We start from the raw sequence: 23,637 nt of genomic DNA, 5'->3' as shown, positions 1-23,637 counted from the left end.
AATTGTCTTATTTCTAACAGAAATGACTTATTTTATCATTTGCCAAATGTAATTACTTTTCTTACCAAAAGCTTCAATTACAAGAGCTATTACACGCATTTAGTGATTTATCAACTTTTCTATGACTAGATCACCCAGTACTTTTGCGTTGCCAATTGTATTTGACTAGCTTAGAAATGTTTATTTGTGTTTCCTTAAATTGACCAACTGTTCCACCACTTTTATTATTCTTGCTTACCGACTTTACCAACTCTTTTTAGTAAATCACCAACTTAAATTAGAGTGACTAATAACATTTTTTTTTTCCGATCAAGTTACAAACTAGTTTTGCATTATTTGCTCTTATTGATGTTTGTTATCGGCGATTTTTTTTAATTACTAAATTCTCATATCTTTTACTAACTTTTACTAGCCTGCCAGTTTACCTGATGTTTAAGTCACATTCTGAGAAAAATATGAAGCATGCTACAGATTTCATCTTATCTGACCATCTTAGGCCTACCCAAGAAATGTGCACTATAAAGCCCTTTTGGGCAATTGGTCTGCTGTCACTATCATTCGATACCCATCCTTGGCTAAATTCGCCGTTCCCTCTTTCTTTTCTGCCATGATTAGCTCATCTTTTGCTATCGTTACTGGCTGTATTACGAAAGCAACGTATTAGAAAAAGCTGAAGCAAGTGTCAAGGGAAGAACTCAAGCTTCTCCTTCCCATTGTTTTCTTCCTTCTGTTTAATTTTTTAATTCAGACCACGACCAACCGTACTTCATCGATCATAACTATGCAATTAAAAGGTTGTGCGATGGGTAAGTCAGCTAAATTTGATCGGCATTAGTGTCGGAAAGACTTGATTAATAAAATTCACGAAAGTAAATGGACTTGATTAGACAAATTTAGTACGTTAACGGGGAAGAGTAACAAGACAAAACTAATTCAAAAGTACTAGAATGCGAAGCCCTTAAACACTGAACATTAGCTAGAATTAAGGTCTGTCTGTCATCTGTAGAGGTGAATGTAGGTCGATTTGTACTGGCAGTGGAACAGCCATCTAAGTACCTGTTTGCCCTTTCCAACAAACATGAGGGAATGAAATCCTGACCAATCTTTATTTACTATCAAGAAAATATCAACAGCTCCTTGAAAGGACGTATAACATCAAACCTTATACATGCCCAAAAGCCCACACCAAGCTAGGTATACAGAAGGGTGTGGCTTTCTTATTCTCTTTATTTTGCTGTAAAAATTCTTCAACGGAAGTAGATGGCCTATGCATTTCCTCTCTCAACTTTGCTTCATGCCTATGAAAGAATGTACATCGTCAAAATCACAGTACCTCGACTCCATCTTCTTCTAAGATACAAGAGTCGGCATTGAGTAAAGTTCCCAGGGGCCTGGACTTCCTGCTCGAATCCCTTCCAGCTTCTTTCAACAACTCAGCCAACCTTTGCTTCTCAGCGTTCACATCAGAGTTTGCCGTCCCGAGTTTCTCCTGTCTAATGGCAACAACGTTCTCCAAAATTTCAATTGCATCGTCCAACCTGTGCAGATTGTTAGTGAGGTAAGCAGACAGTGGGGAACTACTCTAGGGAAAGAATAAATCATAGAACAAAATGCTCTTGGGGACCTAATTCTACTGTCAACTAGATTCCATACATAAAAAAACTAGCAGCAGTGCGAATGAAATGCCAATAAGTTAATTAAAAACAATTTAAACCTAATTTAAGCTATCATTTTCAAGGTACTCGGTGACGACAATAAATCTATTTGAGAAAATACATTCCATTTGCTTCATCCCCACCCCCTCAAACCAAAAAACCAGGGAAAAAAGGAAAAAAGAGGAAAAAAGAGCCAGAAGAAGAGGAGGAAAAACAAATCACGTCTCACTGCAGAACCATGACAGACAGCAAGTTGCGCAACCAATAAAATCCGAAATGTTCACGTATGGGAAGATGTGTTTCTCTGTCATTGTCCCCAAGTTCTTCTGACACAAGTGATTTGGCCCAGAAAGGACAGATGCTATGGAGACAAGATCGCAGAACAACAAATAAGGAGGCTAGAATCATGAGAAAAGCTAAAAACAAATGGTCATTACCTGCCCATTGCGTCATACGTGCCAGCCAAATTGCTGCAGACGCCTAAAGTGTCAGGGTGATATGGTCCATATTCCTTTTCCAAAATACTTCTTGCTTCTTCAAAGAGTTCTGCAGCCTCGTTTATTGCATGACATTGCACGCAGGATAGACCCATTTGGTTTAGAGCAATTCCAAACAAGGGAGAGTTTTGCTCTGCACTGGCCCGGAATTTTGAAACAGCAGATTTTAAGGAGGTGTAAGCATCGGAATATTTTCCCATCATATAATAAATAACCCCAATCTGTGCCTCGACTCCTGCAACCATGTTTTGCTGGCCAGGGGCATCAGCATGTATTTTCAAAGCCTTCTTAAGCAATGTGAGTGCCTGCTCCAACTCATTCATAGACTCATAGATGGCAGAAAGTTCGATGAAGCCACCGGCAATCTCTTCCGTTGGCATCATCGGATTAGGCCTTCTGTAAATATGAAGTGCATTCTCACAGTAGGATTTGGATTCCTTGAACTTCCCTATCTTGTGGTACAACTTCGCCAAACGCACATAAATTGAAGCAACTTTGGGATGATTCTCTCCTTTGGTCGACTTGAAGACTTTAAGTGCTTTCTGGTATGCAAAAACAGCCTCATCATACTTAGCGAGTGACAGGTATACATCTCCGATGCTGCAGTCTATTGAAGCCACATCCAATTCTTGTCCATTTGATGCCATGGCCATGCTTGCTAAAACATAATGCTCAAGAGCGGACTCATATTCACCTTTGGAGTCACAGATAAGTCCCATTAGTCTCCTATCAGCCGCTTCTGCCAGGACAGCAGTAGAACCATTTCCCTTGTGGATGTCCAGAGCCATTTGGCAAAGCTTCTCAGCCTCATTAAATTGCAATGCCTGGACATAAGCCTCGGCCATATAACGGCATGTCTCGCCAAGTCTAGGGTCTGTCTCTCCCAAAGCTTGCTTTTGGATCTCCAAACCGGCTGTATATAACAGTAACGAGTTCTCCATCTGACCAATCATTGCGTATGTATCACCTAGCTGCATGCACCCAGCAAATTTAGCAAGCGCATGGTTTTCACCATCCTCTAAAGCTGGAATTTCAATTGAGCGCTCGAGAACTGGAATTGCTTCACTATGCTGACCTAAGTCACAGTATATTGCAGCCAAAGCATGCAAACACATAACCAATCCTAAACTAGGCTTGTCATTGACTCGCTCCTCATACGAGCTCACGGTTCGAAGAGCCAATTCAAGAGCTTTCTGGGGTTTAGCTCCAGTAGCAATCATATTTCTTATTCCTTTAAGTAAATAGGGTCCAATGTCTGCATCGTCAAGTCCCACATCAAGAATATTTTCTATAGTGTGACACTTTACCCCAAGTAAACCAAGATTTCTCTGTTTTCTCCTAAGAAAAGAACTATTTGTTCTTTTTGCATGCTTCCCATTCTTTTTGCCAGTAGGAGGTCTCTCATTGGGCACTTTGCGCATAGAACTTGCCTGTGATGATTGCTCCTCTTTAATTGAAGATTGGTATCTACCTTTCATTTCAATCTTCTCATCGGTTAGATCAATGCCTTCTATTGCATAGCCATCACAATCTTTATCCTCCAGTCTTCTCTCTGGCACCGCATCCTTCATCATCTCCATTACACCGAAGTCTCCGACAAGATGGCCCAACTCCGAATCAAGTCTTGATTCCTCACCATATGAGAGAAAACTAGACCTGGAGGGAGATTGATCGGAGCTCTGCATTTCAAACACATTGTTATACAACTGCTCGATGGAGATGTCCACCACATGATTGATATAAAGATCAATGGAATCGCTTCGAGGACTGTGTGGACTTAGTGGACTTCTTGGAGACCTCAACTGGGTGTAGCTTTCCTTATAAGATGAAGTATTTCCACTGGATTCGTCTGTTGTGCTATGCTCATTTCCAACTTCAGTGGCTAATCCAGGCATTTCGCTGAACACCAATCAATCCGCTTAATAAACTTAAGTATATTAGGAATAAATGTAGGAGAAGTAAGGCACACATAATTTAGCAAGAAAAATTTCAGGCAACTTTTCTCCTTAATGCTTAAATTCTTCCAAATTGGGCTGAGAGTGAATACCAAGGCATAGCCACTGATATTCTTCAGTGTAAATTAGACCTTACATCTAAAACACAATAATTTAAAGTGGTCACGTCAAACAATCAAAAGGCGGCTGCCTAGCAACTGAAGAAAGGATCACAAAAAAATCAGATGAAAAGCATCGAGGGTCCAATCATGACTTGAAATCTCATCCCTGTCTTTCGACAGCTAACAACATAAACCAAGCACATTCCCCTGCGGAATCACGAGCCAGGCATGACCAGGGACTCGACCTAGAGATTCAATTCCGCACGCACAGCCCATTAGCACGCCCGGAACTCGTCCCAAAACTCGCGAACAACCCAGAAACAGAGAACCAAATGCAGAGGAGATAAACATCAATCAATCCCATCGAAGCACGAGGGCGGTTCGCATTCGCAGCGACTTCCGGCGACACAGAAGGTGGAGGGACAGAAACGAGGGAGGCCGTACCTTCGCAGATGCACGACGGGAGCCGAGGACTTCCCTACGGACGGCGCGTGCAAGCAAGCTCAGACGAAGCGGCAAGATGGGGAGAGATGGGGCTCGAGCACGGGGCAATGCGGAGATGAAGAGAGAGAGAGAGAGAGAGAGAGTGATGAAGAAGTTGCAGAGGCGTGAAGATGCAGAGAGAGCCGGAAAGTTGAAGCAACGAGGGAGGGGGAGGGAGGGAAAGAGACCTCTCTGTCTCTGTCTCTGTCTCTGTCTCTCTCTGTATTTCCTCTGGTGGTGCGTGTGTTTTTAGCTGGGACGTCGCAAGTTGGGGGGGGCGGTTAACGGCTTTTCGACGCCAGCGAAACAGCTGGGCTGTCGATGTACGCGCCACGTGGGATACGGCAACATCCCCAATTTCCCAAGGGAAGGGCGGAAAGAAAAGTTAATAAATATTTACAAACTTATTGACGTAGGACTTAGGCAACCTGGCTTAGAAAAAGACACTACTTTGGATTTGCGCGCATCCCGGATGAAGCGTGAGGGGATATAAATGTTGTCTTATCTACAATTGCTGATGTACTTGCCATGTGGTAAATCAAGTAGATATTATGTATCGTGAATGAAAATCTAATCTTGACGTGATAAGTTATAAAAAAAAAAAAAAAAAAAAGAGTAATGTAAACAAAGAAATGAATAAGAATTTGTGAAAACTTTTTTAGTCGGAATCCAGTTTGAAATTCGTTTATCACCCGATATATTATGAATTTTTTTCATGCCCAGCATCTCATTACTATCTAACATGCACAAAATATGAGGTTCTAATGTTATTTATTAGTATGCACATAAAATACGGTGTTGATTTTTTAAATTGCTCTAGGCAATGTTGCTTGTAGACTTTCGACTTGGATTTTGATTATTATGGAATACACTGAGCATCCCGACATAGTGCGTGACCATATTTTTTAAATGAGACATAAGATGTAAAAATTCGATAAAATTCTCATTCAATTATACCGTGTTATGTATTTGTAGTGCCATCTAAAAAAAAAAGAGGTACTGACAAAAAAAAGTATCAACGAAATTGATGTGTTAGGAGATGACTAGTTAAATATTGAAACATACTTGAATTTTATTAACGAGTTCCCTCGGAGTCGGAGCGATATATTCTCTTGATAAAGAGGATAAGGTAAAGAAAAAATAACGTGGACCACGTCTTATCTTCATCGGGAACAAAGCCTAATAGGGCTTCTCAAAATGTTTCGTGGGCTTTCGGCTGAGCTGGACACGTGGGCCCAGAGAAAGGGAAGTCAGCCATTCTCGATGACCACTTGTGAGCTGGATCTCACCCGGACGCAAATTAGGATGGAGCAAAAACAAATATCTATATACTATACTATACTATATTATATTATATTATATAAATATATATAAACCTTTGGATCATAATTTTAGGCTCCTTTTTTTCAAAAAAAAAAAAATTAATTTTTTTCTAAAACTGTATCTCTTGATATAATTATCCAACGAGAAATATTATTATAATCAATAATAGTTTGTGTCTATAATTTTTTTTGGAAGATAAAAAAAATGCTTTATTTATTTATTTATTTTTGTAAATGATATAATTGATCATTTTCAGAAAAATATTTTCAAATAATTCAGTTTTAATGAAACAAATAGAGCTTTAAACTTGCTTGCAACGAAAACATTGCATGTAATAGTTATTGTAAATCTTGATTTGGTGATGCAATATTAGATGTGCTTAAAGTGTTTAATCTCATAAATCGAAACACATTATCCTCTGTATCCTCTGGTTCCAACATAGATGGGCTACCTTTGACTAGATTAAGGATGTGAATGTAGCCTCGTGCTTGAAAACTAGGTCGGATAACACTCGACCACAACATTATAATCTACAAGTTATAAGTAATTCTAATGTAGTCTGACCATAAAATCTTCATGCAAAATGCTTCTTGTTATGTTTGGCACCACTAAGAACATCTCAACTTCAAGGTAATTATGGAATTGGTTCTCCAACTTTTTATTTTTCTGGCTATCAAGTCTTTTAACTTTTTTTTTTTAATAAATTTTCGCTATTGATACACTTTAATTTGCTCGATCTATGTCATTGTGCCCATTCGTTTTATAATGTTGCTAAGCTTGTCAATTTACAACATCTGACTGCTAAGTTTGCGAATTTCAACATGTACTGCGAATTTGTCAAATTACTAATAAGCACTGATTCTTTTTATTTCCCAAGTAAAAGGAGAAATTGCTAGAGTAGGATGGACTTACTACGTAAAGGACGATCAATTATAGAGCAACATGGACCACCTGATTAGCAGCTAAAATTGCTCCTGAAATCAAGGAAGCATGCGCGCAATAATCCATTTGGTCGGCAAATGTAGATTCGGAGAATTATCATTCGGACCCATGCACGATCTCGTTCAGATTTTTCTAATTGCTTTTTTTTTTTTTTATATATTAAAAGATGATCAAATTATAATAGTCGTGTCGACCTGTGCATCCAACCCATCGATTCTCGAAGCACTTGTTTCAAATACGACGCGAACAAGCCAGTGCATCATAACTAATTGATTACTTAATAAGTGAGTTAGGATACGAAAAATGAATAATTTTAAAATTAATTTTATAAAGATAATCATGTGTATTGCTTGAAATAATTAATTAATGAAAAGTATTTCATCGACAACAATTTATAACTGAATATTTTTTAAGACAATGAAAGTTTATTTCCTTTGTTCATTTATTTTTATAAGCATTAGAACAATCAATTTTAAACAAATATTTACCATATCATGTATTTTTTTTAAAATAATTGTTTTTATCGCTTAAAATAAATGTCGTGTATGCCAATTACATCTCTCCACACAAGTCCAAGTGAGCACCCGTGTGTATAATTCGAGGAAAAATGTCATAAAAGTTCTAAACATGTTGCATTTATGCAAATTTATTCACACACATTTTAATAGTGCCAATTTAATCCTAAATATTTTGACATAGTGTTAATTCAGTCTTTTCAACTAATTTTGGCATGATATTATTGACGCAAATGCTAGTTGGCTTACGTGGCACTGCTAGAGTTGATGTGAACAACTTTCAATAATTTTTTTAATATTATTGATTTTATTTTATTTTATTTTTCTTTTCTTTCTCTTTTATTTTTCTTCCTTCCTATTCCTCCAATTTGGTCAATGGTCGCTAGCTTGGCAACTGCCCAAAGCCGAGGGCAAATGAGGCTAGTGAGGCTCTTGCCTTGCCCTCGGTAGAGGCTATGAGGTGGCTTCATGCTAGGTTGGTGAGCCTCATTCTTGCTAGCCATGGGTGAGGCTTGACCTTGGCGTCTAGTGAGAGCCTCGCTAGTGGCTAGCAAGATTGGCCAGACCAAACCTCGCTTGGTCAATCACAGAGCTAGTGATTCGCTGGAGGAAGAGGAAGGAAAAAAAAAGAAAGGAAAGGGAAAGAAAAGAAAAAGAAAAATATCATTAAAAGTTATCCATGTCAGTGTCAGTCGCGCCACGAAAGCTGGCCGACATCCACATAAGTAATATTAGGGTAAAATTAGCTGGAATGATTGAATTGGCATCGAATTAAAATGTTTACAAAATAAAAAAGATTAGTACTAAATTGGCATAAATGCAATAAATTTAGTATTTTTTTTACATCGGCTGAGTCAACTAAATTTGATCGAAATTAGGATTGGAAAGACTTGATTAGAAAAATTAAGTACGTAGGCTTGGTTAAAGAAACACGTGAAAGTACGGATAAGAACAGATCGCTTTGTATTTCGTTTATTTGATTGATGTAGTGTTTATGAAGAATTCTTAACAAGCAAAAATATGGCGCTTAAGCAAAAGAAAATTAAAAGGCTCCGTTGGGTTCATGAAAATTTTTAAGGATGTTCTTTTCAAATTATCCGAAAGACACGATGCTCGGAGAGGCACGACGGCTATGGAGGCTTCCGAAAAGCCAGTGAGGAAGGACGAATCAGATTTCGCAACGGCAATCATTAGAGAGTAAAATAATCACATGGATTTTATCCGGTGCCTTGTGGACCATAAATTCCCATCCAATGGGAATGGGCAACCGGTTGAACTACAAATCTTGATAAAAAATTCTCAAATATCAATGATTTTTTTTTCATAAAGAAAATGAAAATTCCTTCTTAGCCCATTTAATACTTAAAATAACTACTTAAATATAAAACTCAATTCTTTTGCAAAGTCAAATTAGTAACCCACACGTGTATTTTAACTTAATTTAATGAGACTTCAAAGAATTACTGAATTTAATTGAAAATTTTAAAAGTTGGCATGGTGAAAAAATGGGGTTGTACAAAAAGAAAAAAAAAGCAATTTTTAAACAAATCCAATATACTATAAAATTCATTTTTAGTTACTCACGAGATAATCATACTTTTTATTTTTGAGAACTTGGATCGCCATGACTTGAGCAGAATTTATTAAAGTTTTAAGTACGTAAATTTGTTATTCAACTCTTTCTATTGATAATTATATTCATTTTGCTTATTGATATTCACGACTGGAAGTGTGAAAAATATTTAATTGTAAATGTGTTGTTAATAGAAATCCAAGATGTTTAATTGATTTATTACCTTTTTAATTTCTTTTTTATTTGATTTATTACCTTTTTATTTATCTTTTTTGTAATAATTAACTTTAGGCCCAATGATCACAATTCAACCTTACCTACATGCGATGACAACCTCTTAATTGTCACGGGATTTAACCATCAGTTCATATCACCGTCTTCAATTTCTATCTTTACTTTGTCCCCTTTCTTCATTTTCTTGAATTTAGTGCTTTGCCAAATATATCAAATGTTGATCGTCGACCGATCGTCACTTTATGTCAATAGCCATACTCGTGGTCATCGATAATCATTATGTCATCAACAAGTATCTTCATTATTGGTAACTTATCATTAACCAAATTGAACTTGACACCGATTAGGTCATTTTTTAATGTAAACAATAGTATAATTATATAAGAAAAGTATATAGCATTTTTGCAAGACAAAACTTAACTCAATTAATGCCATGTCGGATATTCCAACGAGCCAAATCATCCACGGCACTCAATTGTGGTGCCAATAAATCCACTATAAATCCCGCGAGTAATAAGAGTTTATCATCACTCAAGTATTTTTCATCATCTAACTATATTTAAAGCGGACTTACAAGTGTTATCTCATGTCCTATTACAGATAATTCACACAGAAAATTCACAAAAAAAGAAAAAGAAAAACCAAACCCTCCTTTTACAAATTCCAGGGTGTAATTACCAGGTATAATTCCCTCTCCTTAATCCAAAGTAGAAACCTGTCGAATTAGGGAACTGCTCAAAAAGAGAAATTTCTTTTCCACGAAGAGGTAGCGAGGGCGCTCCTTGCCAAAGCCCAAAGGAGACAATGCTCTTTCACGTGAACAAAAGGTGACGATGCTACTTTGCCAAAAGCCAACGTGCCTCACGTTCCCACTTTCTCATCCCAAGCAATCTCAGCGAAGCAGGAGGAGAAGTTGTCCTCTCTTCCCTCGCGACTCTTCCCCCTATATATATCGAACGTCTCCCTCCCAGTACTTCACCAGTGTTTCATGCACTCTTCTCTCTTCTTCCGATACTGAATCTCTCCTTTGAATCACTTCGAACCCGTGGACTGCTGCAAGAACCGCTCCGCTTGGAAAATGGCCATGAAGCGCGCCGGTGTGTCTGCCATCAGCGCTCTGTGCTCGTCTCCAAACTTGACTAGAGGCGTCCATGTGAGTGACGCGTTAGTCGGCGCGATCCCAAGATTTCGCGTGATTATTTTGTGCTTTTGCTTCTGGAAATTTGAACTGTATGCTCCTTCTCTGCTTCAGCATTTTCTTCTTTACTGACTGCATATGTGGTTTCTGGTTTCTGGGGTCACTTTTATCAGTCTACTGCTGGAAGCAAGAAGATCGTGGGTGTGTTCTACAAGGCCAATGAGTATGCCGAGTTGAATCCCGATTTCGTGGGCACTGTCGAGAGAGGTCTGGGCATACGTGATTGGCTGGAATCGCGAGGCCATCAGTACATTGTCACAGATGACAAAGAGGGACCAGACTGCGGTGAGTACGCTTTGAAATGACAATGTCCTTCCCTGTAGATTTGCTCTGCAGGAACCTTTGGTTTTAGCTGATCTCTGCCTATTTCATCGTTCTTGGTGATTATCAATGTGGTTGTTGCTTGTGATTATTACTTGTCATGTTTATGTTTGATTCACTTCTCACTTCTCAATTCAATGATCATCGCAGAACTTGAAAAGCATCTTTCCGATCTTCATGTCCTCATAACGACCCCCTTTCACCCTGCTTATGTTACTGCGGAAAGGATTAAGAAGGCGAAGAATTTGCAGCTTCTTCTCACTGCTGGGATTGGTTCTGATCACATTGATTTGAAGGCTGCGGCCGAAGCAGGGTTGACAGTTGCAGAAGTCACTGGAAGCAATGTCGTTTCAGTTGCAGAGGATGAGCTCATGAGAATACTCATTCTTGTAAGGAACTTTTTGCCTGGATATCATCAGGTCATCAATGGGGACTGGAATGTGGCCGGCATAGCGCACCGAGCTTACGATCTTGAAGGAAAGACTGTCGGGACTGTTGGTGCTGGACGAATTGGCAGGCTTTTGCTACAGAGATTGAAGCCTTTCAACTGCAATCTCCTCTATCACGACCGCATCAAAATCGACCCAGAACTGGAGAATCAGACTGGTGCAAAATTCGAGGAGGACCTTGATGTGATGCTTCCGAAATGCGACATAATCGTGCTCAACACCCCTCTGACTGAGAAAACAAGGTAAAAATCATTTGATGGAAAGAAGTTTATGGTGTTAGTCTGCTTCAGGTTCTCAGTTTTCTTGCCATATATATAAGGTTTGAGGTTCTTGTAAAATGTTGCAAGCATTATGTGATGAAGGCCACGGTATATGTTTCAGAGGAATGCTCGATAAAGAGAGGATTTCCAAGCTGAAGAAAGGTGTCCTTATCGTCAACAATGCTAGAGGAGCGCTGGTGGATACACAAGCAGTTGCCGACGCCTGTGCCAGTGGACAAATTGGAGGTAAATTATTGCCGGAAGATCAGTTATAATCGGTCGTCATTTCCCGATCATGTTCAATTTTCATCTGTCTGATCTTTCAGGTTATAGTGGGGATGTTTGGTTCCCGCAGCCGGCACCCAAGGACCACCCCTGGCGATACATGCCTAACCAGGCCATGACGCCTCATATTTCTGGCACAACTATTGACGCCCAGGTAGTATACATCTCCATACTCCTCGCCTCTCATTTTCAATAAAAAGCGCAGCCAACTCGCCTCTTAATCATGCTCCGGCTGTTGAATTTGGTTTTGTTGCAGCTGCGATACGCGGCCGGAACCAAAGACATGCTGGATAGGTACTTCAAGGGAGAGGAATTCCCAGTCCAGAATTACATCGTCAAGGAGGGCGTTCTGGCCCCTCAGTACCAGTGATTTCCCTGCCTCCTCGGCTCGTGGAGTTTCCTTTGTTCGTGTTTTCGCGATCGTCGAGGTTGTAGAAGTTGCAGGATCTTGAATAAGTGTAATAATGCTGCTCTTTCAAAGTTTGTCTTGAAGTGATGAGGTCTGCTTGAGAACGGAACTGTACTCTTCATGCATATTTCCTCCTGTACTTATGTTTTACACCAACGTTTGTTTTGGCTTTTATTGTCCACAAGTGGCTTTGTAGTCCATATCGCGATGTACTGATATAGAAATAATAATCAATTTAACGTGCTAGGAAATGACTAACGCAAAAAGAAAATCAGTGAGACGTAAATCTTTTTTGTTTTTTGCGATTTAATGCTTTATCTCAAAGTCAAAATATGTCTAAAATTTTATGCAACGCACTTCTTGTTATGCTTGGCATCACTAAGAATATCTTAACTTTGAGGTTCAGATTGTTTCACCGGAAAATCAATAACTTGGAAAAGATTTCTAAAAAATGATCACATATATCGATTACAAAGATTAATAAACAAAAAATATTTTTACCATTCAAGAAAATATTTAGATATTAATTATTGTCGATAATGAAAACAATTTTCTTTGACTTATTATTTTAAGCTATATTAAAGATTATTTTTAGAAAAAAATTCAAAAAATTCATTTTTCACCAAAGGAATGCAGTCTGAATATCGCAATTTTTAAGGTAACCATAGAATAGGTTCACCATATTTTTGCTAGTCTTTTAACGCCTTTTTTTTATTCAAATTTTTGCTATAGATTTACTTTAATTTACCAAACCTGGCCGACGTGGCGTGACATGAATAAAATTTTGCCAGCGTGATGTTCCACAACATCTGGATTTCATCCACTTCATAATTGCTGTATTCGCTGGTTACATGTTTTCACGCAAGTCCATGTGAGCACCCATATGTTTAATTCGGGAAAAAGTGTAAAAGTCTTAAACTTATTATATTAATGCCAATTTAATTCTCAACATTTTGACCTAATACTGATTCAGTCATTTCGGTTAATTTTGGTTTGATATTGCTAATGTGGATGCCGGTTGGCTTACGTGACATAACCAAAGCTAATGTGAATAATAATATTTTAATATTTAGCAAATTTTTTTTTATTTAATTTTCCTTTCTTTCTCTTTCCTTTTTTATTCCTTCCTCTTCCTCCAACTAGTCGCTGGCTCGGCAATTGGCCAAAGGTTAGACCTCACTGGCCATTGGGGAGGCTCTTACCAACCATTGGTGAGGCCCGACCTCAGCATCTGGCAAGGGCGAGAGCCTCTACCGATCTTGCCTCTAGTTGATTGCATAAATGTTTAGAAAGGAAAGAGAAAGAAAAGAAATAAAAAGGAAAAAAATTATTAAAAGTTGTTAATGTTAACATTGGTTGTATCACGTAAGCTAATTAGCATCCATGTCAGTAATATCCGATCAAAGTTAGCCAAAATGATTAAATCAGCACTAAGTCAAAATGTTTAGAAAATTTAGGATTAAATTGGCAACTTTTCTAAATTTTCCCATTAAATCTGCATGATATTTCTGCTTCGTGTAATGGCTGAGTCAGCTAAATTTGATTGGAATTAGAGTTGGAAAGACTTGTTAGAAAAATTAAGTAGATAGGCTTTGTATTTTTTTTTTCGATCGATGTAACGTTTATGAAAAATTTCTTTACAAATAAAATTTGGCGCTTTAGCAAAGGAAACCTAAAATGCTCCGCTGGGTTCGTGAAATTTTTTGAAGATGTTCTTTTCAATTTTTCCAAAAGACGCGATGTTCGGAAAGGGGCGACCGCTTTGGACGACGAAAAGCCAGTGAGGGAGGACGAATCAGATCTTGCAAGGGCAATCATTAGAGAGGAAAATAATCACATGGATTTTATTTCCACGTGGCGACCGATCAAAGGCCGTGAATTTCAACCGCACTGCAGGGAATATCCGCAAGTAACTGATTACATAGATTTAATAGTTATTTCACTAGAAATCGGGATTTACCCGATCAGCCAAATACCTTTCTCTGAAAGTTGATCTTTGACTCCAGATTCAGTGGAGATTCAGACAAGATTTGAATTGCACAGCAAGGATGGAGGATAATAAAATTAAAGGTAAGAAATGTGAGATTTGAAAATTGAGATATTGATAAACTCAGAAAATTCATAAATTTCTGTTATGATTATATTGTCTCTGCAACAATCACATATGACTTTATATAGTATAAAAAGCATATCAATGTCCTGTCTCCATAAATTTTTGCGTCGCCGCAACAATCACATATGGCTTTATATAGTATAAAAAGCATAACAATGACCTCTCCATAACTTAAGGCCCCATGATGGCAAGTCAACCTTACCTACATGCAATTAAACTCCTTAATTGCTGCGGGACTTCGCATAAAAAAACCAACGCTCCTTTTACAAACTCTAGGGCGTAGTGACCGGGCATAATTCCGTCTCCTTAATTCAAGATACGGAGCCTATCAAATTAGGAAACAGTTCAAAAAGAGAAATTCTTTTCCATGAAGAGGAAGTGATGATGCTCCTTGCCAAAGCCCAAAGGAGACGCCCTCTTTCACGTTAACAAAAAAGTGACTATCCTACGTTGCCAAAAGCCAGCGCGTCTCACGTTCTCACATTCTCATCCCAAGCAAGCGAAGGAGAAGTTGTTCTCTTTTCCCTCGCGACTGTTTTGCCTATATATATATATATATCTCGAGCGTCTCTGTCCCAGTACTTCACCAGTGTTTCATGCACTTTTCTCTCTCCTTCCGATACGAAATCTCTCTTCGAATCTCTTCGAACCTGTGGACTGCGAGAACCGCTCGGCTCGGAAATGGCCATGAAGCGCGCCGGTGTGTCTGCCATCAGAGCTCTGTGTTCGTCTCCAGACTTGACCCGAGGCGTCCATGTGAGTGATGCGTTTTTTAGCCGGCTCGATCCCAAGATTTCGCGTGATTATTTTGTGTTTCCGCTTCTGGGATTTTGAACTGTATGCCTTCTCTGCTTTAGCATTTTCTTCAATACTGACTGCGTATATGGTTTTCTGGGGGCACTTTTATCAGTCTACTGCTGGAAGCAAGAAGATCGTGGGTGTGTTCTACAAGGCCAATGAGTATGCCGAGTTGAATCCCAATTTCGTGGGCACTGTCGAGAGAGGTCTGGGCATACGCGACTGGCTGGAATCGCAGGGCCATCAGTACGTAGTCACAGATGACAAAGAGGGACCAGACTGCGGTGAGTACGCTTTAGAAATGACGATGGTTTTCTCTGTAGATTTGCTTTGCAGGAACCTCTGGTTTTTAGCTGATATCTGCCATTTCATTATTCTTTGGTTTGTGTTTGATTCGCTTCTCACTTCTCAATTCGCTCATCGTAGAACTTGAAAAGCATCTTTCCGATCTTCATGTCCTCATAACGACCCCTTTTCACCCGGCTTACGTTACTGCGGAAAGGATTAAGAAGGCAAAGAATTTGCAGCTTCTTCTCACTGCTGGGATTGGTTCCGATCACATCGATTTGAAGACTGCAGCCGAAGCAGGGTTGACAGTTGCGGAAGTCACTGGAAGCAATGTCGTTTCAGTTGCAGAGGATGAGCTCATGAGAATCCTCATTCTTGTAAGGAACTTTTTGCCTGGATATCATCAGGTCATCAATGGGGACTGGAATGTGGCCGGCATAGCACACAGAGCTTACGATCTCGAAGGAAAAACTGTCGGGACTGTCGGTGCTGGGCGAATTGGCAGGCTTTTGCTACAGAGATTGAAGCCTTTCAACTGCAATCTCCTCTATCACGACCGCATCAAAATCGACCCGGAACTGGAGGTTCAGACTGGTGCAAAATTCGAGCAGGACCTTGATACAATGCTTCCGAAATGCGACATAATCGTTCTCAACACCCCTCTGACTGAGAAAACCAGGTAAAAATCATTTGATGGAAAGAAGTTCATGGTGTTAGTCTGCTTCAGGTTCTCAGTTTTCTTCCCATATGTAAGGTTTGAGGTTCTTGTAAAATGTTGAGAGCATCATGTGATGAAGGCTATGGTATATGTTTCAGAGGAATGCTTGATAAAGAGAGGATTTCCAAGCTGAAGAAAGGTGTCCTTATCGTCAACAATGCTAGAGGAGCGCTGGTGGATACACAAGCTGTTGCCGACGCCTGCACCAGTGGACACATCGGAGGTAAAACTATTGCCAGAAAATCAGTTATAATCAGTCGTCATTTCCCGATCATGTTGAATATTCATCTGTCTGATCTTTCAGGTTATAGTGGTGATGTTTGGTTCCCCCAACCAGCACCCAAGGACCACCCCTGGCGGTACATGCCGAACCAGGCCATGACGCCTCATATTTCCGGCACAACTATCGATGCGCAGGTACTAAACATCTCCGTACTCCTTTCCTCTCATATTCAATATATAACGCGCCGGCGCGCTTCCTAATCATGCTCCGGCTTTCGAATTTGGTTTTGGCGCAGCTGCGATATGCAGCCGGAACCAAAGACATGCTGGATAGGTACTTCAAGGGAGAGGAATTCCCTCTCCAGAATTACATCGTCAGGGAGGGCGTGCTGGCCCCTCAGTACCGGTGATTTTCCCCTGCCTCCTCGGCTCGTGCAGTTTCTGTGTTGGAGAATTCACAATGGTCGAGCCCATTAGAAGTTGCAGGATCTTCAGTTTGTGCTGTATTGAAGATTGATGAGGTCTGTTTCAGAATAGAACCGTACTCTCCGTGCAAACTCTCTCCTGTAGATTTGTTTTGCTTTGGCTCACAGTCCAAAAATGGCATGATAGACCACGGTCTAAGATGCAATCCACGAAAAGCGGATAAAACTCATACAGTAATGTACTGAATATTATAGTCTATCGTTTATCACCTTACATAATTATCAATTTTCATTTGCTCCAGCGTGACGTTACTATACTACCCGTACTAAGCATGATTTCAACCTTAGCTTAGCGTGCTAGGAAATGACTCCTGGATATCGAAATATACCTGGATTTTGATAATTGAGCGTCCTCGTGAAGAGCCGATTGCCTCATTTATCTATAAAGAAAAAAGTATGAATGCAAAAAGAAAATCAAGTTAGACGCAAATCTCGAAAGTTTTGTTTTTTGCGATTTATGGTAGCACTTGATCTCAAAAATGAAATATATCTAAACTTTTACGCAAAACGCTTCTTGTTATGCTTGGCATCACTAATAACATTTGAACTTTGAGACTCAATTTATTTCATGGAAAATCAATAATTTGGAAAAGGTTTTCTAAAAATAATCACTTATATCGGATACATAAATTAATGAACGAAAAATGTTTTCATAGTTCATGAAAATATTTAAACATAAATTGTCGTCAATAATGAATATTTTTTTATTGACTTATCATTATTTCAAATGATACTAATGATCATTTTTAGAAATATTTTTCTAAAATTATGTATTTTCCACTCTCGACTTTAAGGCAACTATAAAATTGGTTATCATATTTTTGCTATGCTCTCTTGTAACCTTTTTTTTCTCTCTCTAATTTTTGCTAATTACTTTAATTTACCCAATCCATGTCATCGAGTGCATTCATGCATTGTCACTAAGCTCGTGAAACTACAGCATCTGACTGCTGAATTTGTGATTTTTGACGCGTGATGCATCCAATATTTTATTATTTGATAGCTTAATAAATGCTTTAAGCTCATTTTTAATAAGTAAAATGCTGGCGATAAAGAAACGTTAGGATTGAAATTCCTGGGAATTAATTTATTGGTTATGAGTTGAGAACGGGAATTAAACTTTAAGAGATTTAATCTCCTCTTGTTTCTCAATAGCTCAGTAGTAGAGCGATCGACTGTTAACTGACTAGTCGTAGGTTCAAATCAAGGCATGAAAGTCCAAAAGAAGGGAAAGAACCAATCCGCTGCTATTGGTCTCCAATCTAAGAATTTTCACTTTCCGAGCAAGTTAGGTATGCAATTGACGGGGTAAGTACACTATCGGTGTCAAAACTTGTGTACGACGCTAATTTTGGTGCCAAAAGTTTCCGTTGGATCATTAAATGCCAAATCAGAGAAAAAACGATCGAAATTCCGGCTAGATTAATTACATGGCTTATATATATATATATATTTTTATAAAAAGTGCGGTGGCTTTAAAACGACTAAAACACGTCATTTTCCATTCTCCTCAAGAAACGACATCGTTTTGTCATTATACGTGGACATCCTCACAGAAACAACGCCGTATAGCTCATATGGGATTGAAATTAGGGTTTCCGCTGCTTGGCCACCGTTGTTCGCCGGCCATCGCTTGGCCACCGTCGCTCGGCCACCATTATAGTTGCTCGACCAGGTGAGCAAGGAGAGACTGAGATTGTTGCTTAAGCAAGAAGTGGCAGGAAGAATAGGAGGTGAGGGCAAAGGAGGAGGAGGAGGAAGAGGGGTCAAAGGTGCCGCTGCTAGTGTTGGTTTTCGAGGAAGAAGAAGGAAGAAGAAGACGACTCTCTCTCTCTCTCAATTTGAGGATTTAGGGTTGCCAAACGGTGTTGTTTTGTTGTTTAGATACTCACTGTACTTTCTAACGAGCCATGTCGATTTCAAAAATTAATAAAAAAGTGTCATGTTAGATTTTCGGCCACTTTCATCGATATTGGTATTGAAATGATCGTTTTTCAAATTTGTTGACACTTAAGTTATCCAAAATAAATTTTCGACACCAAAGTGGGCGCCGTACATAAATTTTGGCACCAAAGTGAGCGTTGTACACAAATTTTAGCACCCTGCAATTAACTCTTATTCACGAGAGACAAAAAGCAAGTCTTCTTATCGTTCCTTGGGTCCCTTCCCACAAGCGTAGCACTTGAGAAGGTGTGAAGCCGCCCATGCTCCTCTTGCTTCTAGGAAAGAGAGGCAGTTCTTATATTACTGCATAGTGGGAATGTGTAACGTGCAAGTGGACCACCGACGAAAGAAGTTGCTTATCCGGTCAAAATTATCTGGCTCGAGTCAAGATTAGAGGGTCGGCTAATGCATGCCCCAAAGAATATGGGACGAAAGGAGAAATGCAACAATTACTTTCTTTTCTTTTGGAGGATAAGTACATCAGAAATTTTAAAACTTATAATGAAGGTACAATTGAGTCATAAAATAAACAAAAAAACAATCAAATGAAACTTATCAAATTGGTACAATGGAGTCCTTTCATTAGCCTCATCCAATTTGCTTAACAGAAAATACTGACATGGTAATAATGTGGCTAAAACAATGTAATTTTGGTCCAAATATGATTTTTAATACAAATCTCAAAAAAGAATAGAAAAGAAAAGAGAAAAAGAAACATAAAGGATAAATAAGTGCTCAGGCCATCACCAAGAAAGGTTGACGAGGGTAGGGGATAGCTAGTTGAGGTCGTTGGGCCTTAGCTAGTGGTTGACAACCCTTGCTGACAAGGGAGGGTTGTGGCCCTCCCATAGACCACCAGCCCTCCCCAAAATTGACTGAGGATAGCCATTGGTGGGATAAGGGTCATTCGCTAGCGGGGTACTGGTAGTGCTAAATCAGGTTTAGACGAGAGCTGGCGAACCTTGTTAGATCTAAGGGAGGGTTGCCAGTTACTATTAGGGTCTCGCGATCCTCATAATTGATTTGTCCTTTTTTTCTTTTTATAAAATTTTATAAAATAATAAAATTTTATTAAAAATCAAATTTTGACTAAAACGATGTTGTTTCAACTAATTTATCATCACGCAAAAGAGAGAAAATATTAAAAAAAAAGTCAGGTCGGTGCATAGTCAAAGGAGCTTAAAAATGGACTTGGACTCGACCAATTAATACATAGGCGTTTAAATAAGAAAACGTGAAAGTACGGATAAGAAGAATAGAAGTTTTTCATTTTCTATTTCATTTATCTGTTCGATGCAGTATTTATGAAAACTTCTAACAAATGAAATATGACGATTAAGCAAAAGAAACTTGTAAAGCTTTGTTTTGGTTGATGAGAATTTTCAAAGACGTTATTTTCAATTTTCCCAAAAGACGATGCTCGGAAAAGCGTGGCCGCTTTGGACTCCGAAAAGCCACTGAGGCAGGACTTCTCAGATTTTGCATGACCGCTTCGGACAGTCTAAAAGGAAGTGCGGAAGAAAGAACGAATCAGAATTTGCAACAACTATCCTTACAGAGTTGTAAAATAATCGTACATGGATTTTATTTCCACGTGGTGACCGGAACGAAGGCTGTTAATTTCCAACGAGAATTAACAGATATATTTTTTTTTTATGATTGTAGAGAATATCCACATGTGACCCAAATTGATTTCTATTTCATATACATAGGCTGTTTCACTAGATCGATCCCAATTAGTGAAATAACTTTCACCAAAGATTGATCTTTTGTTCTCTTTTAAATGGATTCAATGGCAATTCAAATAGAATCGGAATTGTGTTACAATGATCGAGAACAATAAAATTAAAGGTTAGAATTGTGTTATCATCACTCAATATCCTCCATTTACATCTAAAGCAAATTTACAAGTGTTATTCATATTTTCTTATAGATAACTCACCTTGGAAAATTCACAAAAATAAAAAATAATAATAAATCCTAACACCCATTTTGCATATTCTAGTGTATAATTATCAGGTATAATTCCGTCCTCCAAATTCAAGATTGAGAACCTATCGAATTTAAAAACTGCTCAGAAAAGAGATTGTTTTCCATGAAGAGAAAGTGAGGATGCAACTCGCCGAAGCCAGGACGAGACACGCCTTTTCGCTTGAACAAAAACAAAACGTGATGATGCTACTTGCCAAAGCCAGCGTGTCTCGCTTCCTCATCACAGGAAAGCGAAGGAGAAGTTGTTCTCTTTTTCCCTCGCGACTCTTCCCCCTTTATATATCGAACGTCTCCCTCCCAGCACTTCACCAGTTTTTTTTTTTATTCACTTTTCTCTCTTCTTCCGATACTGAATTTCTCTTCGAATCGCTTCGAACCCGTCGACCGCGAGAACCGACTCGGCTCAGAAATGGCGATGAAGCGTGCCGGTGTGTCTGCCATCAGAGCTCTGTGTTCGTCTCCGAACTTGACTCGACGCGTCCATGTGAGTGACGCGTTAGTCGGGGCGATCGCAAGATTTCACATGATTTTTTTGCGTTTTCGTTCGTGCTCCTGGAAATTTGAACTGTATGCTCCTTCTCTGCTTCGACATTTTCTTCTTTACTGAATGCATAGGTGGTTTCTGGTTTCTGGGGTTGCTTTTGTCAGTCTACTGCTGGAAGCAAGAAGATCGTGGGTGTGTTCTACAAGGCCAATGAGTATGCCGAGTTGAATCCCAGTTTCGTGGGCACTGTCGAGAGAGGTCTGGGCATACGCGACTGGCTGGAGTCGCAAGGCCATCGGTACATAGTCACAGATGACAAAGAGGGACCGGACTGCGGTGAGTACGCTTTAGAAATGACGGTCTTTTTCTGTGGATTTGCTCTGCAGGAACCTTTGGTTTTAGCTGATCTCTGCCCCTTTCATCGTTCTTGGTGATTATTAATGTGGTTGTTGCTTGTGACAATTACCGTATTGGTTCCCATAACTTGTCATGTTTATGTTTGATTTGCTTCTCACTTCTCAATTTGATCATCGCAGAACTTGAAAAGCATCTTTCCGATCTTCATGTCCTCATAACAACCCCCTTTCACCCTGCCTATGTTACTGCGGAAAGGATCAAGAAGGCGAAGAATTTGCAGCTTCTTCTCACTGCTGGGATTGGTTCCGATCACATCGATTTGAAGGCTGCAGCTGAGGCAGGGTTGACAGTTGCAGAAGTGACTGGAAGCAATGTAGTTTCGGTTGCAGAGGATGAGCTCATGAGAATCCTCATTCTTGTAAGGAACTTTTTGCCTGGATATCATCAGGTCATCAATGGGGACTGGAATGTGGCCGGCATAGCACACAGAGCATACGATCTTGAAGGAAAAACTGTCGGGACCATTGGTGCCGGGCGAATTGGCAGGCTTTTGCTACAGAGATTGAAGCCTTTCAACTGCAATCTCCTCTATCACGACCGCATCAAAATCGACCCGGAACTGGAGGTTCAGACTGGTGCAAAATTCGAGGAGGACCTTGATAAAATGCTTCCGAAATGCGACATTATTGTGCTCAACACCCCTCTGACCGAGAAAACAAGGTAAAAATCATTTGATGGAAAGAAGTTTATGGTGTTAGTCTGCTTCAGTTTCCCAGTTTTCTTGCCATATGTAAGGTTTGAGGTTCTTGTAATATGTTGCGAGCATTATGTGATGAAGGCCTGGTATATGTTTCAGAGGAATGCTTGATAAAGAGAGGATTTCCAAGCTGAAGAAAGGTGTCCTTATCGTCAACAATGCTAGAGGAGCGCTCGTGGATACACAAGCTGTTGCTGACGCCTGTGCCAGCGGACACATCGGAGGTAAACTATTGCGGGAAGATCAGTTATAATCAGTTGTCATTTCCCAATCATGTTCGATTTTCATCTGTCTGATCTTTCAGGTTATAGTGGTGATGTTTGGTTCCCACAACCAGCACCCAAGGACCACCCCTGGCGGTACATGCCGAACCAGGCCATGACGCCTCATATTTCTGGAACAACCACAGATGCACAGGTACTATACATCTCCATACTCCTTCCCTCTCATTTTCAATAAGTAATGCACCGACTCGCTCCTAATCATGCTCTGGCTTTTGAATTTGGCTTCGGTGCAGCTGCGATATGCAGCCGGAACCAAAGACATGCTGGATAGGTACTTCAAGGGAGAGGAATTCCCTCTCCAGAATTACATCGTGAAGGAGGGTGTGCTGGCCCCTCAGTACCGGTGATTTTCCCCTGCCTCCTCGGCTCGTGCATTTCCTCTGTTCGAGAATTCACAATGGTCGAGCTCATTAGAAGTTGCAGGATCTTGAATAAGTGTGCATAGTAATGCTGTTGTTTCAATGTCTGTCTTGAAGCGTATCTTCAGTTTGTGCTGTATTTGAAGATTGATGAGGTCTGTTTGAGAATGGAACCGTACTCTTCGTGCAAACTCTCTCCTGTAGTTTTGTTTTGTTTTGGCTTTATAGTCCATGAGATGGCATGACAGATCACAGTCCAAGATGCACTCCACGAAAAGCAGATAAAACTCGCATCGGAATGTCCTGAATATTATAGTCGACGATTATCGTTTATCACCTGATGTAATTATCAATTTTCATTCCTCCTAGCGTGACGCTACTGTACTACCCGTACTGAACATGACTTCAACCTTAGCTTACCGTGTTAGGAAATGCTCCTAGACATCGAAATATACCTGGATTTTGGTTACCAAGTGTCCTCGTAAGGAACCGATTGCCTCATTTATCTGTAAAGAAAAATGAATGAATGCAAATAGAAAATCAAGTTACACGCAAATCTCTGACGTTTTGTTTTTCTCGATTTATGGTAGCGCTTGATTACAAAGTCAAAATATATCTAAATTTTTTTCCAAAACG

General features: G+C 39.6%; 4 protein-coding genes across 4 annotated transcripts; 3 read left to right on the top strand and 1 right to left on the bottom strand.

Annotated features, from left to right (window-relative positions):
• Positions 1–1,079: 1,079 nt before the first annotated feature.
• On the bottom strand, positions 1,080–4,859 carry LOC104422608 (protein KINESIN LIGHT CHAIN-RELATED 2). The gene is made up of 3 exons (XM_010034975.3): positions 4,653–4,859; positions 2,093–4,051; positions 1,080–1,538 (listed from the first exon to the last, which is right to left on the bottom strand). Exons 2-3 carry the CDS (start codon positions 4,045–4,047, stop codon positions 1,325–1,327), a joined length of 2,169 nt encoding a protein of 722 aa, XP_010033277.2. The 5' UTR covers positions 4,048–4,051; positions 4,653–4,859; the 3' UTR covers positions 1,080–1,324.
• Positions 4,860–10,188: 5,329 nt separating this feature from the next.
• LOC104422607 (formate dehydrogenase, mitochondrial) lies at positions 10,189–12,400 on the top strand. Its single transcript, XM_010034974.3, has 6 exons — positions 10,189–10,431; positions 10,590–10,761; positions 10,948–11,488; positions 11,628–11,752; positions 11,833–11,945; positions 12,048–12,400. Exons 1-6 carry the CDS (start codon positions 10,357–10,359, stop codon positions 12,159–12,161), a joined length of 1,140 nt encoding a protein of 379 aa, XP_010033276.2. The 5' UTR covers positions 10,189–10,356; the 3' UTR covers positions 12,162–12,400.
• A 2,497-nt stretch (positions 12,401–14,897) lies between these two features.
• Positions 14,898–16,896, top strand: LOC104422606 (formate dehydrogenase, mitochondrial). The gene is made up of 6 exons (XM_010034973.3): positions 14,898–15,069; positions 15,224–15,395; positions 15,538–16,078; positions 16,216–16,340; positions 16,422–16,534; positions 16,636–16,896. Exons 1-6 carry the CDS (start codon positions 14,995–14,997, stop codon positions 16,747–16,749), a joined length of 1,140 nt encoding a protein of 379 aa, XP_010033275.2. The 5' UTR covers positions 14,898–14,994; the 3' UTR covers positions 16,750–16,896.
• A 4,185-nt stretch (positions 16,897–21,081) lies between these two features.
• On the top strand, positions 21,082–23,192 carry LOC120289216 (formate dehydrogenase, mitochondrial-like). The gene is made up of 6 exons (XM_039303929.1): positions 21,082–21,244; positions 21,409–21,580; positions 21,781–22,321; positions 22,458–22,582; positions 22,663–22,775; positions 22,876–23,192. Exons 1-6 carry the CDS (start codon positions 21,170–21,172, stop codon positions 22,987–22,989), a joined length of 1,140 nt encoding a protein of 379 aa, XP_039159863.1. The 5' UTR covers positions 21,082–21,169; the 3' UTR covers positions 22,990–23,192.
• Positions 23,193–23,637: the final 445 nt, after the last annotated feature.

The sequence above is a fragment of the Eucalyptus grandis genome, chromosome 10, assembly GCF_016545825.1.
Source record: "Eucalyptus grandis isolate ANBG69807.140 chromosome 10, ASM1654582v1, whole genome shotgun sequence".
In the NCBI taxonomy this organism is placed as follows: Eukaryota; Viridiplantae; Streptophyta; class Magnoliopsida; order Myrtales; family Myrtaceae; genus Eucalyptus; species Eucalyptus grandis.
Note: the sequence above shows the minus strand (reverse complement) of the source record. Positions and strands in the feature narration are given on the sequence as shown.